The sequence below is a fragment of the Pholis gunnellus genome (assembly GCF_910591455.1).
Source record: "Pholis gunnellus genome assembly, chromosome: 10".
NCBI lineage: Eukaryota > Metazoa > Chordata > Actinopteri > Perciformes > Pholidae > Pholis > Pholis gunnellus.
Genome location: NC_136537.1, coordinates 15463574 through 15480175, shown reverse-complemented (window position 1 = coordinate 15480175; position 16602 = coordinate 15463574). Strand labels below are relative to the sequence as shown.

Genomic DNA, 16602 nt, shown 5'->3' with positions numbered 1-16602 from the left:
ACAGCACTATATGACGCAACCTTACAGTCTCAATAATGTATACACTGAACTACATTATATTGAACAGATGTTTATGTTATTGTACTATATGTTTAATTAGGGATACAAAATCATATTTAAAAAAAAAGCATCTCAGGGTTATCTCAGATTAGAAATTCAGTTCAATGTAAATCTCTTAAAAAAAAAAATCTGTTTAAAAAGAACATCTGGTGATACAAACACACTATAATAATGCATTTTGTTTCTAATTAGATGTTAAATAGCTATTTTTTATCACCACCACATTTACGACATTCACTACTAGCACACATTTAATATTAATTTCAGTGAAAACTGCTTCCACAGCCTTCAGCCAGAACAAACACAGAGATGCTCAGATTTCTGTTCTGCTGGGCTCATCACTGTCAGGATGTTCTTCCATCTGTGAAAGTAAACATGTGGCGTTAGATTGTGGATTTAAAATCACACGTTTGAAACCACTGAAGTGCTGCTGTAGTAATTGGTTGGCATCAGTGAACAACAAACATCCCACTCACCTGAGCTGAATAGCAGCCGCTCCTGGGAGTGAATTTCCATGATGTCACCCTCCTCAGTGATTCACAGACGGAGGCTGACAATTCGTGAGTGTCACGCACCTGACAAACACAAACATTATGGATGCACATCTGACTTCTGTCACACTATCAACACACACACATGTACATCCCTGTAAGTAACAAGTGTATTAACAGTGTAGCACATCATCTAATTACATATGTACCAGTGGCTTCATTCTAAAATATGAGTTGTGGAAGTGAATAACTGTTATTTTTAAATTAACTATAAATATATGCACATGCATATTCAAAAAAATTGTTTTCAAACCTTCATGCTGTTCAGACAAGCGTTTCTGAAGTCCATGTTACTGCTGCAGCTCACAATACTGACGGCTGAACTGAGAATCACCTCAGCAGCTGAACGCAGCTTCTCTTGGTCCTTAACACCCAAACATATAATATTACGGCCCAAATCAATAACCCATTTTAATTCATTTATTGGTTCTTTTTTTCCAATTAATATGATTTAGTTTGATATTTAAAATGTCAGAAAATAATAAAAAAATAATCACGATGTCCCAAAGCCCAAAGTTGACATCTTAAATAGATTGACAAAACCCAAAGATATCATCATTTTTAGTGATGAAAGAAGAGAAAAGCAATAACTTTCTGGATAATTGTTGAGGTAATACACACTATTATTTAAAATTGTTAAAATAATAATAAACAAACACATTATTAAAGAAATGATTGCCTCTCAGGTAGTTACGGTGTGTGTCAGGCTTGCCTTTTTCCTGTGATTTTGAGGTTTCAGTGAGTTCTTCAGCTCGGTCTGCAGGGCTGTTGTGACTGCTTGCCTGTTGTTGTTCAGAATATCCTCCAGGTGGTGCTCTATCAGCACCTCTGTGGCTGTGGGGGGATCACAGACAGAGACAAAGAAGTGAGGAAGACCAACTTCAATGCAGCGTTTTGGGATTATACATGCAGCTGTCTCTCACCCATCATATCAGAGAGCTGGTAGGTGAAGGGGTCACTGTGCTGCAGGAAGAGGTAAAGCAGGAGACTCTGCTGCATTGGGGGAAGACCTGATTCTTGCTCTGGATCCTCACAGTTTTCTTGCTCTACTGTGTACACAGTGCCACTCCTATGCACTGGATCTGCAGAGAATGTTAAAACAATTACAGGAACACCTGATTATTAGTGACGATATTCACTTTAAACAGATAAAACGGCAAGTCTACACTGGTTGAAGGCCCGCTGGTACAACAGAGGGTTAACAATCACAACATGTACGTCACGTTGTGGCAATGGAAGACGCACCTTTTGGGTTGGGCAAATAATTGCTACAACATTTGTCTTTACAACTTGAGTTTTAAAACTTGAGTTCGCTAACGTTGAATGAGTCAACAGATGTTTACAAAATATTTTCTTGGGTGTAAAGTAACAACGATTATGACCTCAAAACGTATCCCCAAAGACCAGACCAGATCGTGTATTTTTAGTTTATACGATGTTTTGTGAATGACTAAGCTACTGGTGAGTTATGTAGACCTGTGGTTTTGCTTCTGAGTCATTGTGTATTTTACAAGGAAACAAAACACTTATTAAGCAAGGACAGTTTCTGAGAAACAGGCCAAATGTTATAAGTTGCACAAATATTATTTAGTGAGGATTAAGCTCAGTTCTACAGAAAGTGTCTCAAACACGGTCCGTTTAATTCAGATTTCTAACACACGGTTTAGAATAAAACCATTCTGAGGAATATTCATGCGCCAGAACTTATAAAAACTATTTGGGGGGAAATGTAATGTTTCAGACATGAGCCACTAAACCCACTTCGGTAAGGTAAGGGACCATGGTCAAAGTTAAATGTAAACACAGATGTCTAGTTTAATAAGACAGGATGGAAACCTGAGCCCTCAGTTTAAACTCAAACACATTGTAAACTCTTTCCCAACACTAAATCTCTGCTGTGAGAATGTTTTTGTGATATGAACGCAGAGCTACTTCTTGCATCAGAACCGACTGTTCACAATAAACGTGATAGTGCAGATTGGTTGCATGTGCTCATAATTCCCAGCAGATTGGTTTATATAACATGCAGTGACAATCATTTCGCTGCTGGAGCCCAGATTAGCAGACAGTGTTGGAGCCTGAGTACTGTCACTTTAAGTGGTTTTGTTACTACGTGGTATGTGTGTTCTTTTGTTCTACGTCCATTGTTCTTTCTGGTTTCATATGATTCAACTCATGGGCCTTTTGTGATCCAATAAAGTTTTTATATGCAGCTTCGAGCCAGGGCTGTGTTCATTCTCGAACAAATAAACACAAGTGGTTGAAATTAGTCTTCAACTCAGGCCTCATCAAGTGTTTCAGATCACTTTACAAGACAGGATGAACTGTCCAGGACATTTTTACCCTGTTTACAGTTCCTGGAGCAAATTACATCAAATGTAAACTGGCCATCGTATCGGTACATGTTGTTCCCATCAGTGGTTGTTTTCTACCTTCGGAGGAGGAGCAGTGAAGGCCATGCAGGCCCAGTTCCTGACAGTCCAGATGAGCAGGGAGGTTCTGGAGGAAGGAGGAAGGGCCTGAGAAAGGAACATTACTGGGGCCGCACACCAACACCTGGACACATGTGATGTCAAGGAAAACTAATCCAAATCAGAGGCCGGAAACACCTCGACTGAGTCGACACGTATGAGCAGCGGCTCAAGTCCGAGTTCCCCCCAGATGTCAGATTTCAATGTTTTGGTCATTACCTAAAGCTTATTACTTCGGGGTAAAGGTTGGAACGTAGCTCGACCAACGGAAGGGGAACTGTGTCTGATTGTTTTTGTAACTCTCCCAAACCGACAATCACACCGACTTCATGCCGTGATTGGCCCGCTGTGCTGAGGTAAGAAAATAAGCAGGCTTTTTTTATCTCGAGCATAAACTCGCAAAACTAACTTGACCCTTACCCTGACTCGTGAACAAGACCCCAAGATACTTGAACTCCATCGTTTAGAGCAGGGACTCACTCCCAATTCAAAGAGAGCAGCGGAGGAGTTGACCCTCATCCCTGCTTTCACGCCACAAACTGCCCCCTTGTGCACTGGAAGTCATGGTCCGATGAAGACAGCTGAACCACGTCATCGAGCAGGAATGCAATCATGAGGCCACCACCATAGCTCAGCCCCCCTTTAGAGATTCTTCTGTGTCTGTGAAAATCACAGACAGACTTATGATGAAATCAGCAAAGGATATTTGTATGTCAGTGAGTTGCGTTGCCAGATTGGGGTACTGAAGCACACAAGGGCTCAGGAGAGTGACCGGCTGGACGCTGAGCTCCCCAAACAGGCCGTGGTCCATGGCTTCAGGTGGGATACTGAGCGGCAACCGGCCTCCAAGGACCGGGTGTCCTCCATGACACCAGCATCCTTTCTTCACGCACTCTGGAGGCCTTTAAACCCGGAGAAAATCACTCTCTATAAACAACAGTGGACATACCCGTGTATTTGTTTTCATTGCATTAATAGATGAAAATAAAGTCATTTTGGTTACACATCCGTAAACTAAGACAGAATTGATCCACACATCAACTACACATGAAATAATGCTGAACAAGAGCTTAACTGACTGTGTTTTACATGTGACATCCAAGATCAGTGATGGTCGGTTTGCACAGGCAACTTTTCTCACAATATTCACTCTGCAAGAATATGAACACAACGTTAGCAACGTTTTCTGTTATATTCTAAATCATAAAGCCAAAAACATAGTCACTTGATATCTGTGGTGTAACTTTATATAATGCATACTTTGTGAAACAAAATAGATAAATGCTGCGTAATACAGCGTGACTAAGAAAGCCTAGGCTTTGCCTGCATTCATACCTAAAGTCTCGCTGGACGCTCTGCTGACTGAATTTGAATTTAAAGTGGATTTTGATCTGTGAAAAAGAAGGGCAGTAAATAAATGATTGCTGCCAATTTTAAAATAAAAAACATATGGTGGAATCATACTGTGGAAACCTCTCCTACCCTTGCGTTAGCCGAGCTGAACGAGTGTAGGAATGCCTCTATGCGAGCGCACCACTCTGGAATGAAAAGTCTTTCCTCTTTCATCTATACAGTGCAGAGATATAGACAGAAATGATATTCACTCACTGTGATCATCTATCATCATCCCACCCAGTTACTTAGTGAGATGAAAACAATGCAGAGGCTGTCAGTGATTGTAGTAAAGGATCCCTGTGGGTTGTACCTGAAAAGACAGGAGCAATCTGAGAGAACCATACGTGTCGGTGAAGGCACACAGTTCCTCGGGATCCGGCTGAGGACATGACCACGTACAGGCAAACATGCTCTCCTTCAGATCTGTGAGGACTGAAGTGGTAAAAGGAGGTGATGTAGAACAGCTGAAGATGAGTGATTGCGTTAGGTGTGCGCGTGTACATACCAGGTTGGAGTACTTTCATTTCAATCCCTGTGCACCAGGGACCAGCAGCTGCAACTGCACCGCAAATGTGAACAATATTACAACACTTGCCCAACATCTGCTGGCAACAGTTATATTCCTTCATCCACAAAGTAGTTTTATTTACTGCAATAATCAAGTGAAATGTGGAAATTAGTCTCAATGCATCCCTACTTGTGTGACCAACTGATATTCAGTGATGTATTAGTGTGTTTTCTCCATATATATCTGAAATGTTAATACACTTCTATACGGATGGTTACTAACGTTAGCTTTGCTATATTTGATTGAAACAATATAAAATGTATAAGACTGCTATTGGAACTGTTCATATGGAGCTTTTTCCTGTCAGAAAAAACATGAGTTGTTTAATTACATTTGACTCGGATAATGTTACTTTAAGGCCCTGTTATTCACTGCTAGTTCCTCCTGATGAAGTGTTTTTCTAAACTTACCAGTGCAGTTTATACTTGCTCCCGTTTCCGTCCACAGAAGTACCAGAAGCCCTCGTGCTTTCTTTAAACCAGGATGCTGTCTCTGTTTTTCCAAAAGCATGACCAGCCTCAGCACCTGAAGAGGTCATTAAAAACACCTGGTTTAGCTAAAGCTAAAGCTAACTATATATGTGATGCTAGCTATAGCTTCAAACATTAGCTGAGTGGCCATTCTTATAAATAACTACGAGCAGATATTAACTGTGAATCAGACAATACTTTTAACACGTACAGACGTTATGTTTTTATTATTCAAACCCTTACCTGCTGTATTTCTCTGAGCATCTTTAGCCAATTGAACTACCATGCGCGCGCTGAATTGGTTTTTATATTGTGCACGTGCCCCAGTCACAGTGCCTCACTTTTAAATAATAAACAAACTTACATCTTTTCTACAAACAATATCACAGCTAGCACTTGTGTGAACTCTGTGAAAAGATATGTAGTCGATAGAATCAATGATACATTTGGGGAAATTATACCGCGACTTGTTCATGTAATTACGCACCTTAAAGCATGACGTAGCCAGGACTTTAGAAATACTGGAGGTCATAACATCCGATTACACCAGCCAAACATGGTAAATGTTTATGCTCATTAGAAAAAATTTAATAAATAAAAAAATGTTTTAATAGAAAACACAAGAAAGGCCCATCAAATTTAAATTTAAAAAAATCATTGACTGCAAAGGAATAAAACAAATCCTGCACGTTTGTTTTGTGTTTTCATATTCAATGCATTTTCATAACAGGAATTACTGAGGACACGATCTTCCCTGAAGTTTTTTCCTTGAGCTTAAGCAGTCTTTTTTCTGTATGCCGTCTGTTTGTACTACATTTGATGCCACCGCTGTGTAAATCTTTTTTTAGCATGCAGTGTTTATTTTTCTACAGTTTTTCCATGTCTACAAATTCAGCTCTCTGAAATGATCCCCACAAAAACACATAAATCTGAGTAGATATCATTTATTTTATTTGCATCGATTCATATATCTTAAATACAATGACGTAAAGTATCAAAACAGAACAGAACAGAAAGATTTTGATGGCTTTTACAGTCGCTATTTAAATATATATATATGAAGCTTTCCTTCAACACAAATCACTTTCCCTCTTTCTCAGACCACTCCTTGTATCCTCCGGCATAATTACGTGCACTGAAACAGAAAGACAGAGGAAAAAATAAGAAAATGGAACTTATACAAAACACATGGAGAGCAAAGCTCAAGAGGCAATGTTACCGTGAGAAAACAACATTTGTACAGGAGTCGTAAAAGCAAGACGGGTTTGTGTGTAATGTATAGCAGCCAATAACTTATTTACTTCACGTATCCAAGTTTGCAGGCCTTGGTTGTGGCATCTGCCCCTCGTTTGCCCATCTGGCAGTGAAACACCAGCTCTGGCGCCTCCAGCAGTGGCTTGGTTACTCCGTACTTGGTCTTGAATTGTTCTGGCGCCATCGCAAAAGCAGCCTCTACTGTATCAACTGAACAAATAAAAAGGGAGCCAGAGAGGAAGAAAGACAAATATTTCAAGATAAAATAGCTGATGGCACACACCCAGGAGAACTTTGGTTTATGATGGGTGATGATATTGAGGGGGGAAAAAACTCTGTGTTCACTATGGAACAGTAGTACATTCCCTATGTGTTCACCTGGGATGTGAACGGATCCTTGAATTTGCCCTTTATCCACTTCCTGTTTACTGCGAACATCCACCAGGAAGAGTTTCTCGCTCTTTCCCAGGAGTGCTTTCAGATCCTCATAGGAGATGTCCTTGGTGACTGGCAATGAGAGGAAACACATTAAAGGCTTTGAAGAGCACGATGAGCCTTTGTCGGGAACTCCCAAAACATTTTTAAATCCAAGTTGGGTTTGATAACACAGCCTGATACAATATGTTGTTATTGCACTGTGTTCATTGTTAGGCACCATTCACCAAGCCAGATTCCTTGTATGTGGAACGTACTCGGCAATAAACAGTCAAAAAGTCCCATACAGTGAGCTTGACGCATTTTGAATATGGGGAACATGCGTGCTGGTGTGGATAATATGTTGAGTTGAGGTATTTCATGAGAGCAAATCATATTAAATTGCTTTGGGATAATGATTGAAAAGATTAGGATCCAGATTAGGATACAAAGAGGTGAAGACTGATTTTGTTTTTTTTTCAAATTCCTGATGCCCCCTCTACCTTCAGGTTGCATTCCTCTCCAGAAGATCGCTCCCTCATGTTGCCACTCATACTTGTTCTTATCAGAGTGTGTGTGTGTGTGTGTGTGTGTGTGTGTGTGTGTGTGTGTGTGTGTGTGTGTGTGTGTGTGTGTGTGTGTGTGTGTGTGTGTGTGTGTGACTGAAAAAGTAGGAGTAAAAGGTACAATGCACCGAGTCGCCTTAGATGTAACAGGTCACGGTATGCAATCGTGTTTAGCTTCGTTTGAGAGTGAAATATGAAACCGCTTTTTTCCCTGAAGACACAGAAAGCTTCCGGTTTGACGTTGTCAAGACGATCCTTTGTCTGCTGAGTCATTCTGAATCATTAAGAAATTAATACCATAATATTCTAAGAACAAGGGAGTCCTTCTTCATCTATTATTTATTAGTTGGGGAAATCTGTGCTCAAGATAGTTAACATGCAACAACTAAAGTTAAGAGACTCACCGTTAACGCAATCAGTCAACAACAACAATTAACGTTGCTAACGTCATGTTAACGTGATTCGTTAGCTAAACAAGTTAACGTGAACTACTAAACTAAACTTTCTCAAACAACATCAGGGATGTTTCAAGTTGTTTACTGCACTCAGTAAAATGATATCTGTCTCTCTCAATGAGATTAATGAGACTCACCTGTGCTCGCCATTCTTCTTAAAGGTAATTTCACACACTAGTTAACGTGAGATACATCTTCTTCCTCTAATTGTTTAGTGACCAGTCATTGGCTTAGACGCCAAAGAAAGGCGGGACCTTCTCCAGTTGTTAGCCAATAAAATCAACTTCCTTCTAGCTGTGCTTTTAAATGACTTTCAAAATAAAGGTTGACAAGTTATTTAAAGATTCAGTGCCCGTAAAAAAAGAAAAGATAGTACAATGTAAAAGTACTCTGTTAGGTAAAAGTCCTGCATCCAAAATTCAACTAAAATGATCATTAAAATTTACTTAAAATTAACTAAAAATACTAACTCTGCAAAATGGCCTATTTCAGAGTGTTATATTATAGGTTAATATATACAGCATGTTATTGAACTATTATTAAAGATGCATCAATTTGTGACGTTAATGTGAAGCTGGTCGAGGTGGAACTAATTTTAACAACTTAATATCGTACTGAATATTTTCCTCTATAAAAAGGCAAATATGTCAAATCTCTTCAAAGAAAAAAGGTAACTAAATCTCTGAAATAAATGTAGTGGCGTGAAAAGTAATATACAACAATAAATAATATGCCAACGCACATTAAAGCTGTTTTTGTAGCTTGTACACCTTACTAAGACACATTATGTTGTTTTCGCTATTAATTACATTTGTCACCCTTCTATGTGTCAACACATAAGCCTGCGCAAATAAGGCAAAAATTCAGACCTTTTTCACATTGTTTTTATTAAAATAAGTTTTAGTTTCTTATGAAAATCAGTACCTATATCCTAAAAAAATATCTACAATTAAATTCAGCCATGACAATACAAAGAAACGCTACAATAAACCTACAAAGCTTAATTTGCCAGCAAATAAACCTGTAGTTATAACCACAATGTAACAGAATTGTTAGTGTTATTCCATGAACTCAATTCCTCTTTCCCCCAATATGTTTACATATTCCCTGAAACAGGAGTATAAACAACTTCTTAATTCTATAATCAATCATAACACCACCCCAGAAATGTTTGCCTTTTGTTCATGATTACAGCGTTGCTGTGCCCCGTGTGTCCTGGGGCCTGTTAAGTGTCACTGGGATGGATTGTCTGTGATGAACTAGTCTTGATCACAGAGTCCCCTCTGTGCTGTAAGAAGGGTTCCCTAGTCCATCAGCGGAGTCCCTCTTTGCCTTTTTACGCATTTGATGCTTCCAGAGGATCACAGCTGCTATGATGAGAAGTAAAAAGAGGGCAACTCCTCCTCCTATAACCCCAGCCAACAGTTTATGGTCGGAAGATTCAGGAGGGTCGTACCGCTTACAGGAGAAATCTGAGGGGGTGCTGTGTCCTGCACTGTTCACTGCCTCCACGCACACCTTTGTGCCAACGTCCAAAGATACGACCAAACCTCGTCGTGAACCTTCCTGAAACTCCAGAGTTTCCCTCCCCTCTATCACCACTCTGTACCCAGACACCACAGAAGATGGAGCACACCACTGGACCTCTATCTTCCCTCTGTCACCCCCTTCACTGATTGGCTGCAGCACTTGGATGCGTGGAGCATGAGGAAGCTCATCGGCCCCACTGACCCCAGGACAGAGGCACCCAGTCCTTTCTGAAATTTGGTTGCAGGGCTCCTGATTCTCCAAGCAGGGGTTGTGCTGGCAGAACTGCGGCTTTTGTTGGAGTAAGGTAGTCTTCACGGAGTCCACCACTTTAGGAGGAGTGCTGTGGTTGTCATTTTCAAAGTAATCATCTTCATAGTTATCATCTGAGGTTAAGCCAGTCATGAATATGATCCGTGCACGAGTGGCGGGAGCTGTAGTAGAGGCGGCATGGGTGAAGTGGTGGGATTGGAGGAGAGGCGAGGCACTCAGAAAAAGAAGAAGCACAGCCAGGTTCTTACGCAGTGACGTCATCTCTAGGGACAGAAGTGAATAAGAAATGATAAGAATGAATTCCAAAAATATTGGTCACCGCAAAAACAATACAGAAAATAGATCTAAACGGATCACTAACACTGTCACCAGTACGTTCATCCAGTCAGTCTGAGAGATGAAATACGCCTTCATTGGCCATTGTTTCTCTATTGACCTTGTAAAATATTATTATACCTAGAGGCCAGTTATGAGAAGGAATTTAAAGTCTGAATAAGTTGGAGTAAAAAAACTGAAATGTAGTGATCACTGCATCAAAACACAGAAACCAAAATACAGAACTTGGTTACAATACCAGACAAAAATAAGCAAGGCAACAAGGATCCACGGTACTAAGGATAAGAGATAGGACACATTACATTTTTAAAGAAAGGTTTGTTGAGAGTGGTAAGACTTTAAACACATTTATTTAGCTTGTTGACTAAGAGGCTATTTTACCAAAGTTTATTGCTTGGAAATAGCTCTGTGGATAATCCAACAATCGCGTAGTTCTCGTTTCCATCCTGTAAACAGCTTAAGATAAATACATGCTGAGTGCTGGAAGAAAGAAATACAACTGTTGGTGTGACCCCATCAGCACTTCCATTTTCTGCTGGCACCAAGCCAGACGAGTTCTGTATGAACCCATGACTGAATCTTTACTTTACACTTTATGGTTATTTTTTAAATAACCCTAATACTCAGAAGATCATTTCGTCATGCCTGTAAATGCAACTGATGACTAAACCTCTAAGAATAAACATCCAACCATGCCAGTGTTTTGCATCTGGTGAACACACAAATCAGCATTGTGACAAATGTGACTAGTAAAGAAAAGTGTTCAAAATGGTTTACCTGTTTGACGGTGGTGGACGTTTCAAATCTTATTTTCTCTGGTTCCCACTCTGTCTGCTCTCACCGTGTACTCACGACAGTCCTCTGCTCTCACCGCCTTAAGTTGCCTCCCTCAGACTCTCCCCTCCTCCTCGACACCCCCACATTTTCTCCCCTTAGTGCCTCTCCCTCCCATTTCACTCTTTCATGCGCTCCTCTCTCCTTCTTTTCCATGTCTTGCCCCCTCCTCTTTCTCAACTTGCAACCGGCCGTTGTTGCTCTTTTATTTTTCTTTTGTATTTGTGTGTGAATGTGTGTCGGAAAAGTGGATGGGGGTGCAGAGCCACCATGTGCCTGTGTGCTGCTCCGCATATTGATTTGCTGGGTAGCAGCAGGAGGCAGGCTTGTGCTTGTTTCAGTATGTGTTTGTGTAATCCGTAGGTGTAGCGGCCTGTTTTTGATTACCTCTTTAAAAAGCTAAACTTCCGGCATACTTTGCAGGTGTTCTTGTGGAAACTAACAGGACATAGGGTCACTTCAGTGTGTTTATGTGTGGCTTTGAGAGTGGGGGGTGAGGAATGCATGCATGTGTATTTATTGTAGACCCCCCTCCACCTCTTGTAGCCCCCATTGTGACAAGCTGGAAAGGGAACAATAAAGGCTTTCTCCTCTCTCGTCCTTGGCAAAGACGACAAGTTCTTTCTTATTGAAAGTACCCACATTCACTGATGAGAGGAAAAGTACCAAGGCAGGAGCCTCCTTCTTTCTCAACTTCAAAACTTAAAGGATTTACTCAACCTGCTTTTTCCTAGAATAAATAGCTTCATTTAAATGTGAGCTGAGATGAGTGCATGTATACATATACAAGGAATTATTGGAAGAGCAAAACCAACGACATAAAGTAGACCACAGTTAAGAGACATTGTGAGAGTGTCCACTTGCACTAACAAATCAACTTGTACGGTTCACAAGAAGGCAAAATGGTTTGACAATATGTTCACAAGAAATGGGCTGAGAGCACAGAAACAATAAATCATTGGGAGATGAATAAACACCAAAGGCAGGCTTAAATGTACTGCCACTTAGAGTGTACAGCGGGAAATAGAATATAGATTTATGTACTGTTTTTATACAAACTTCTATTTACTTATTTGGGAGAAAATGTGTTCCAATATGTGCCCATTGGGTGTACAGTTGTGTACAAACGTAAAAGAATCCCAAATCATAAACAGTCAAAACCCACTTAACTTTGAACTAACTGAAGGAGTAGCTTATACGTAGCTTTTGATCACACCTTGATGAAACACATATATTGATGGCTCAGTGTGGCTCATCCTGAACTTGCATAAATGCTGAAATAAATGTGCGTGCTTTCAGGGAATATGGGTGAAACATGAATGGCGAAGTGAGAACTTCTCCGTAAAATGTCTTGTTTGTTGAGGTTTTGGGGAAGTGGCTGAAGTTCTGTGGTAATTACCATGTGTGATTAATTGGAAAAGGTGGTGCCTGTGAATGGTGCCTGTGAATTTCCATCTGCTCCTCCACATTCTCACTCCCACCTCTTATAATACAGCAGCTTGGTCAGTGGCCCCTTGGTTGTTGTTGTCATACCTATGATGGCATGTTATATCCGAATGATCTTGTCTCCGGGCTAGATGACACACACAGCCGTGTTCTCCCGAGCCAGATATCTACAAAGAAGTAAAAGATGGGCCGACTGAAATGCTTAACTAATCATACTTCTATTTCAGATCATAGGGCATGATAGTTCCCAGGAATTTATAAATATTGTTGATTGTTGGACTTTATATATGAAACTATTGGTTAGTCTGTATGTATTATGAATTACAATGCAACACACTAGAGAGGAGAATTCAGAAATGCATATATTGTTTGTCAAAGGATGTAGATGTGGATCAAAGAGGAGAGCTTTGTCTCAAGAAATACCATCAGTTTTTCCAGCTTTAAGCTTCAGGTTGTTTTGGCTGCATGAGACAACCATCTCTTCCACCCCCCGCCTGTCGTCCCGGTCCGTAACGTCAGGAGCTGATAAGTCTCAACAACCTGCTGGTAACTGGCTGGTACAGGTTGCTGTGACTTATCAGAAGTGAAGTGATTCATTTCAACATTCACTCCTGAGCGAAACAATCCATCTGCAGCCGTTTTTTTCTCACATTTCCTGGCAGTAGCCGTTTTACAGCGTTTCATCATCCAGCTGCACATTTCCCTCATTTTCCTCCATTAAGCAGTTCTTATTGTAATATCATTGTTACACTCACACTATAATGTGTGATGGTTGAAAAATCAGACCCTGTACTTGAATGAACAAAGTTTTAAAAACAAAAGAAACACACATATACAAACATAACATCAGTGATTTGTGGGGATATGGTAATGTTGGTTTGTCACTGTTTCTGTTGGTGAGTGGGTGACCACAGAACTAGTCTGTGATCAATAGAGCTATTAATATTGTATGAGTGAACCTCTGGAGGAGGCTTAGAAACACGTTGACAAGCTCAAAGGCTATTTCTATGAATGAGCTCATAATGTACTTGTGTATGGATTAGATTACATCCGAAAACAAAGGAGTTCCTCTCTTGTTCAAATAAGGAAAGAGGACAAGAAAGAGGCGAACACAAACAAGTATGTGAAATGTTTACAGGGACCATCTGTATTCTTCAGATCGACTTTTTGGTCTCTTGTACTTTGCCTCCGCCTTTCATATCCTTATCACTTATCAGAGGGGAAAAGAAAGGAACCGTTCAGTAACACTCATGATCATGGGCAGGTTAGTCAATCCCTGATGAAAGTCTAGACTCATCTAGACTAATTTGAACTGTTTTCTTCACAGTAGGCGGCATCACTGAGGAGACATTGTTTTCCTGCTGCTAGTGACAGGCCGGCATGCTGAACTTTTGTTCAAAATGTGGCTCCAAGGCCCTCAAGGAATAAAGGAAGCGGCTGAGCGTGAGTCATACTACTCTAATGACTAGCCCGCCAGTGCATTTTCCCTCTCCCACCAGCTCAGCAAGTCTGAGCATGCTGCTGGACATTTGTCAGACAACCTGCACGTATCCCCGTCGCCATCATCTGATTGTAGATAGCACCACAATTTCACTAGAGTGCTGTAAAGTCTCAGAGAAACAATACTTTTAATTCTTACCTCAATAAGATAATAGTCTTTTAAGGCAGCAATACCCCTCCGCCTGTTCAGCAAGTTAAAACAAGTACACATTACTTTCACATTCACTCACTTAATTCGGCCTTCAAGCCTCATAGTGTGACTTTATCAAACTCAGAAATGTGTGGGCCTCTCACAGATGCTCATTCCTTCTCCTACCCACACCTCTCTAAGGAGTTGAAGTATTCCAATTTAAACAGGAAGCTCTATTGGCTATATCCCCATAACCTTTGACCTGTACTTCATTCAAAAGGAATCCCAGGGTAGTCTTGCAACCATAACTGTGTGAAGTTGTGTGAACTGCTATTTTTAGCTTTAAAAAACACTGTGGAGCCAGAGTGGGCAATGCCGACTACTGATCCATAAGTGGTTCTAATAGGAAGCAGACATGTGATGATGTAGCAGCTCCATCTGATGACAAGGTCCCACATTCCTGCCGCCACTGCATGTTTGAGTCATTAGAAACTATGCAGTAAAAGAGTGGGCTGGTAATCACAGAAACCCTGCCGCAACAGGCGGAGTTCAGCTTAAATTCTCCCTGCTTAAGTGAATCTTCATGGATGTTGATTGATGTTAACCTTTGTTAGGGGAGGAAAACCTGCTGAATGTCCCTTTATGTATCCTATTAATGTCATACAAGACAACTCAAGACAACTTTGACTGGATTAAGTGATGATGTTATGGACACATCACATGTTGAAACGTGTTGGTGTTGTCTTATGACACGCCTCGGATAGATTACACAATGTAAAATATACATAGTGTGAGTGGAAAGTGGGCATGTTCGCCTGCTGGATGTCTGGATGTCTGTGACGACGGAACTAGATCATTATCAATATTTACGGTAAAGATTATACGACAGCATGTTGGGGCCTAACACACATCTCAGCTATTTCACATTATATGAAAAGATAGTTTAATCAGCCTGCAACCTGTGCCACCAAAATCAGGTAACAGGGGCACCGACTGATAAACTACAACACCAACTTGACTACATTAGAATGCTTTTTTGTTCCTCAACCGTACAACCACATAACAGGCCTTTTTTTGTTGTTGTTTTAATGTTACCAATAACGTTAATGATGGCTCATCAAGTGCCCCTGTTAGTCATGGCAGTGTGACAGTGAGCCAGCATAAAAAAAATACTAGGACCCTGAAACTGAAGCAGCTAAATTAAATTCAGCCGTCATGAATGTTATTATTTACACGTTTTTCCGGCTGTAACATGTCCTAATGTCTTTGATGACAAAGATACTGTATATGCGGTTTTCAAAAATACATTTGTGTTTTGTTATGTGAAATAGACAAAAACAAGCTCAAAACATTTGCTAGAGTAAGTTAAGCTCTGTAACTGTAACTTATTAAGCAAATCCGCCTCAGAATAAACTCCACTGAATGTCAAATGTTGGGTAACTTCCAACCAAACCAAAACACTTACACAGAGTTATAGCTCCACTTAGTGGTGAATAGTTGTACTTGTCAGCTACAATCATGTGAATACAAGTAAATAAATCCCCTGGCCTATCTCTGGGACACATCTGGCAGTGGCTCTTGCCTATTTGAGGTTATCTTGTTAAATCGAATTGATTGGTAAATAGGCTGATTTGATTTGTTCTTTGTGCCAGGGGAGAAAAAGGCAGACTTGATGTCCAAAGACACAAGATCAACATGGCAACATGATGTTTTTCTTGCTCACTCACTGGAGAACTCTTTTCGAGTGTGAAATTCCTTCCCAATAATGGTCTCGGCCTGGGGACTCTCCCTCACTTCATAAACATGAACCAGATGAGGCAGAACATATTTAGTTTGGAAGCTATATGGTTGACCTTCATGTTTAGAAGAAAAACATAATTATCCTCCCAGCCTGATCTCAACATCTATAACATGTTTTGTTTCTCACAGTGGTTTAATAAGAAGCATCCAGACGTTTTACTTGACTAAAAGATGACAAATGAAAATAACCAAGGACATTTACTGAAGCACTGTACTTTTATTGAGATACGTGTATTTCACTTGAGTATTTCTTTTTTTTTAATACTTTACACAAAGACAGTTACCTGATCATTTTTAGATTACTATTTTACATGTATTTAGCTGATGCTTTTATCCAAAGCAACTTACAATAATTGCATTCAATCATGTGGATACAACTCCAAAAATTGCAATCATGTCGTCAAAGTCAAATATGCTGAACTGCTAAATGTTGCATTTGGAGTAAATGCCGTTGAAACATTCATCCATGAGTAATAACAATCCAAGGATATATGCTATAATGATAAAATACAACTATAGTGTAATATAAGTATAATGAAGCATACATTGTAA

The 16602-nt window shown here is 40.2% G+C and overlaps 2 protein-coding genes across 2 annotated transcripts; both read right to left on the bottom strand.

The window, feature by feature from the left end:
• Positions 1 to 301: 301 nt before the first annotated feature.
• Positions 302 to 5801, bottom strand: top6bl (TOP6B like initiator of meiotic double strand breaks; the record flags this gene model as incomplete). The annotated part of the gene is made up of 13 exons (XM_079167532.1): positions 302 to 421; positions 537 to 635; positions 865 to 975; positions 1324 to 1445; positions 1535 to 1693; positions 3044 to 3167; positions 3789 to 3984; positions 4162 to 4233; positions 4418 to 4473; positions 4565 to 4648; positions 4788 to 4909; positions 4983 to 5036; positions 5759 to 5801. The coding sequence occupies 13 exons, from the start codon at positions 5799 to 5801 to the stop codon at positions 374 to 376; spliced, it is 1290 nt and encodes a 429-aa protein (XP_079023658.1). The 3' UTR covers positions 302 to 373.
• A 642-nt stretch (positions 5802 to 6443) lies between these two features.
• Positions 6444 to 8453, bottom strand: tstd1 (thiosulfate sulfurtransferase like domain containing 1). The gene is made up of 4 exons (XM_079167266.1): positions 8342 to 8453; positions 7148 to 7276; positions 6817 to 6979; positions 6444 to 6650 (listed from the first exon to the last, which is right to left on the bottom strand). The coding sequence occupies exons 1-4, from the start codon at positions 8352 to 8354 to the stop codon at positions 6596 to 6598; spliced, it is 360 nt and encodes a 119-aa protein (XP_079023392.1). The 5' UTR covers positions 8355 to 8453; the 3' UTR covers positions 6444 to 6595.
• Positions 8454 to 16602: the final 8149 nt, after the last annotated feature.

Bases quoted from the DNA above. Each gene is read 5' to 3' on its own strand.
- tstd1 (XM_079167266.1), bottom strand. The intron at 6,980-7,147 runs GTGAACACATAG...TTATTTGTTCAG, and splicing joins AGGATCCGTTCACATCCCAG to TTGATACAGTAGAGGCTGCT. The intron at 6,651-6,816 runs GTAAATAAGTTA...TTTCTGTTTCAG, and splicing joins TGCAAACTTGGATACGTGAA to TGCACGTAATTATGCCGGAG.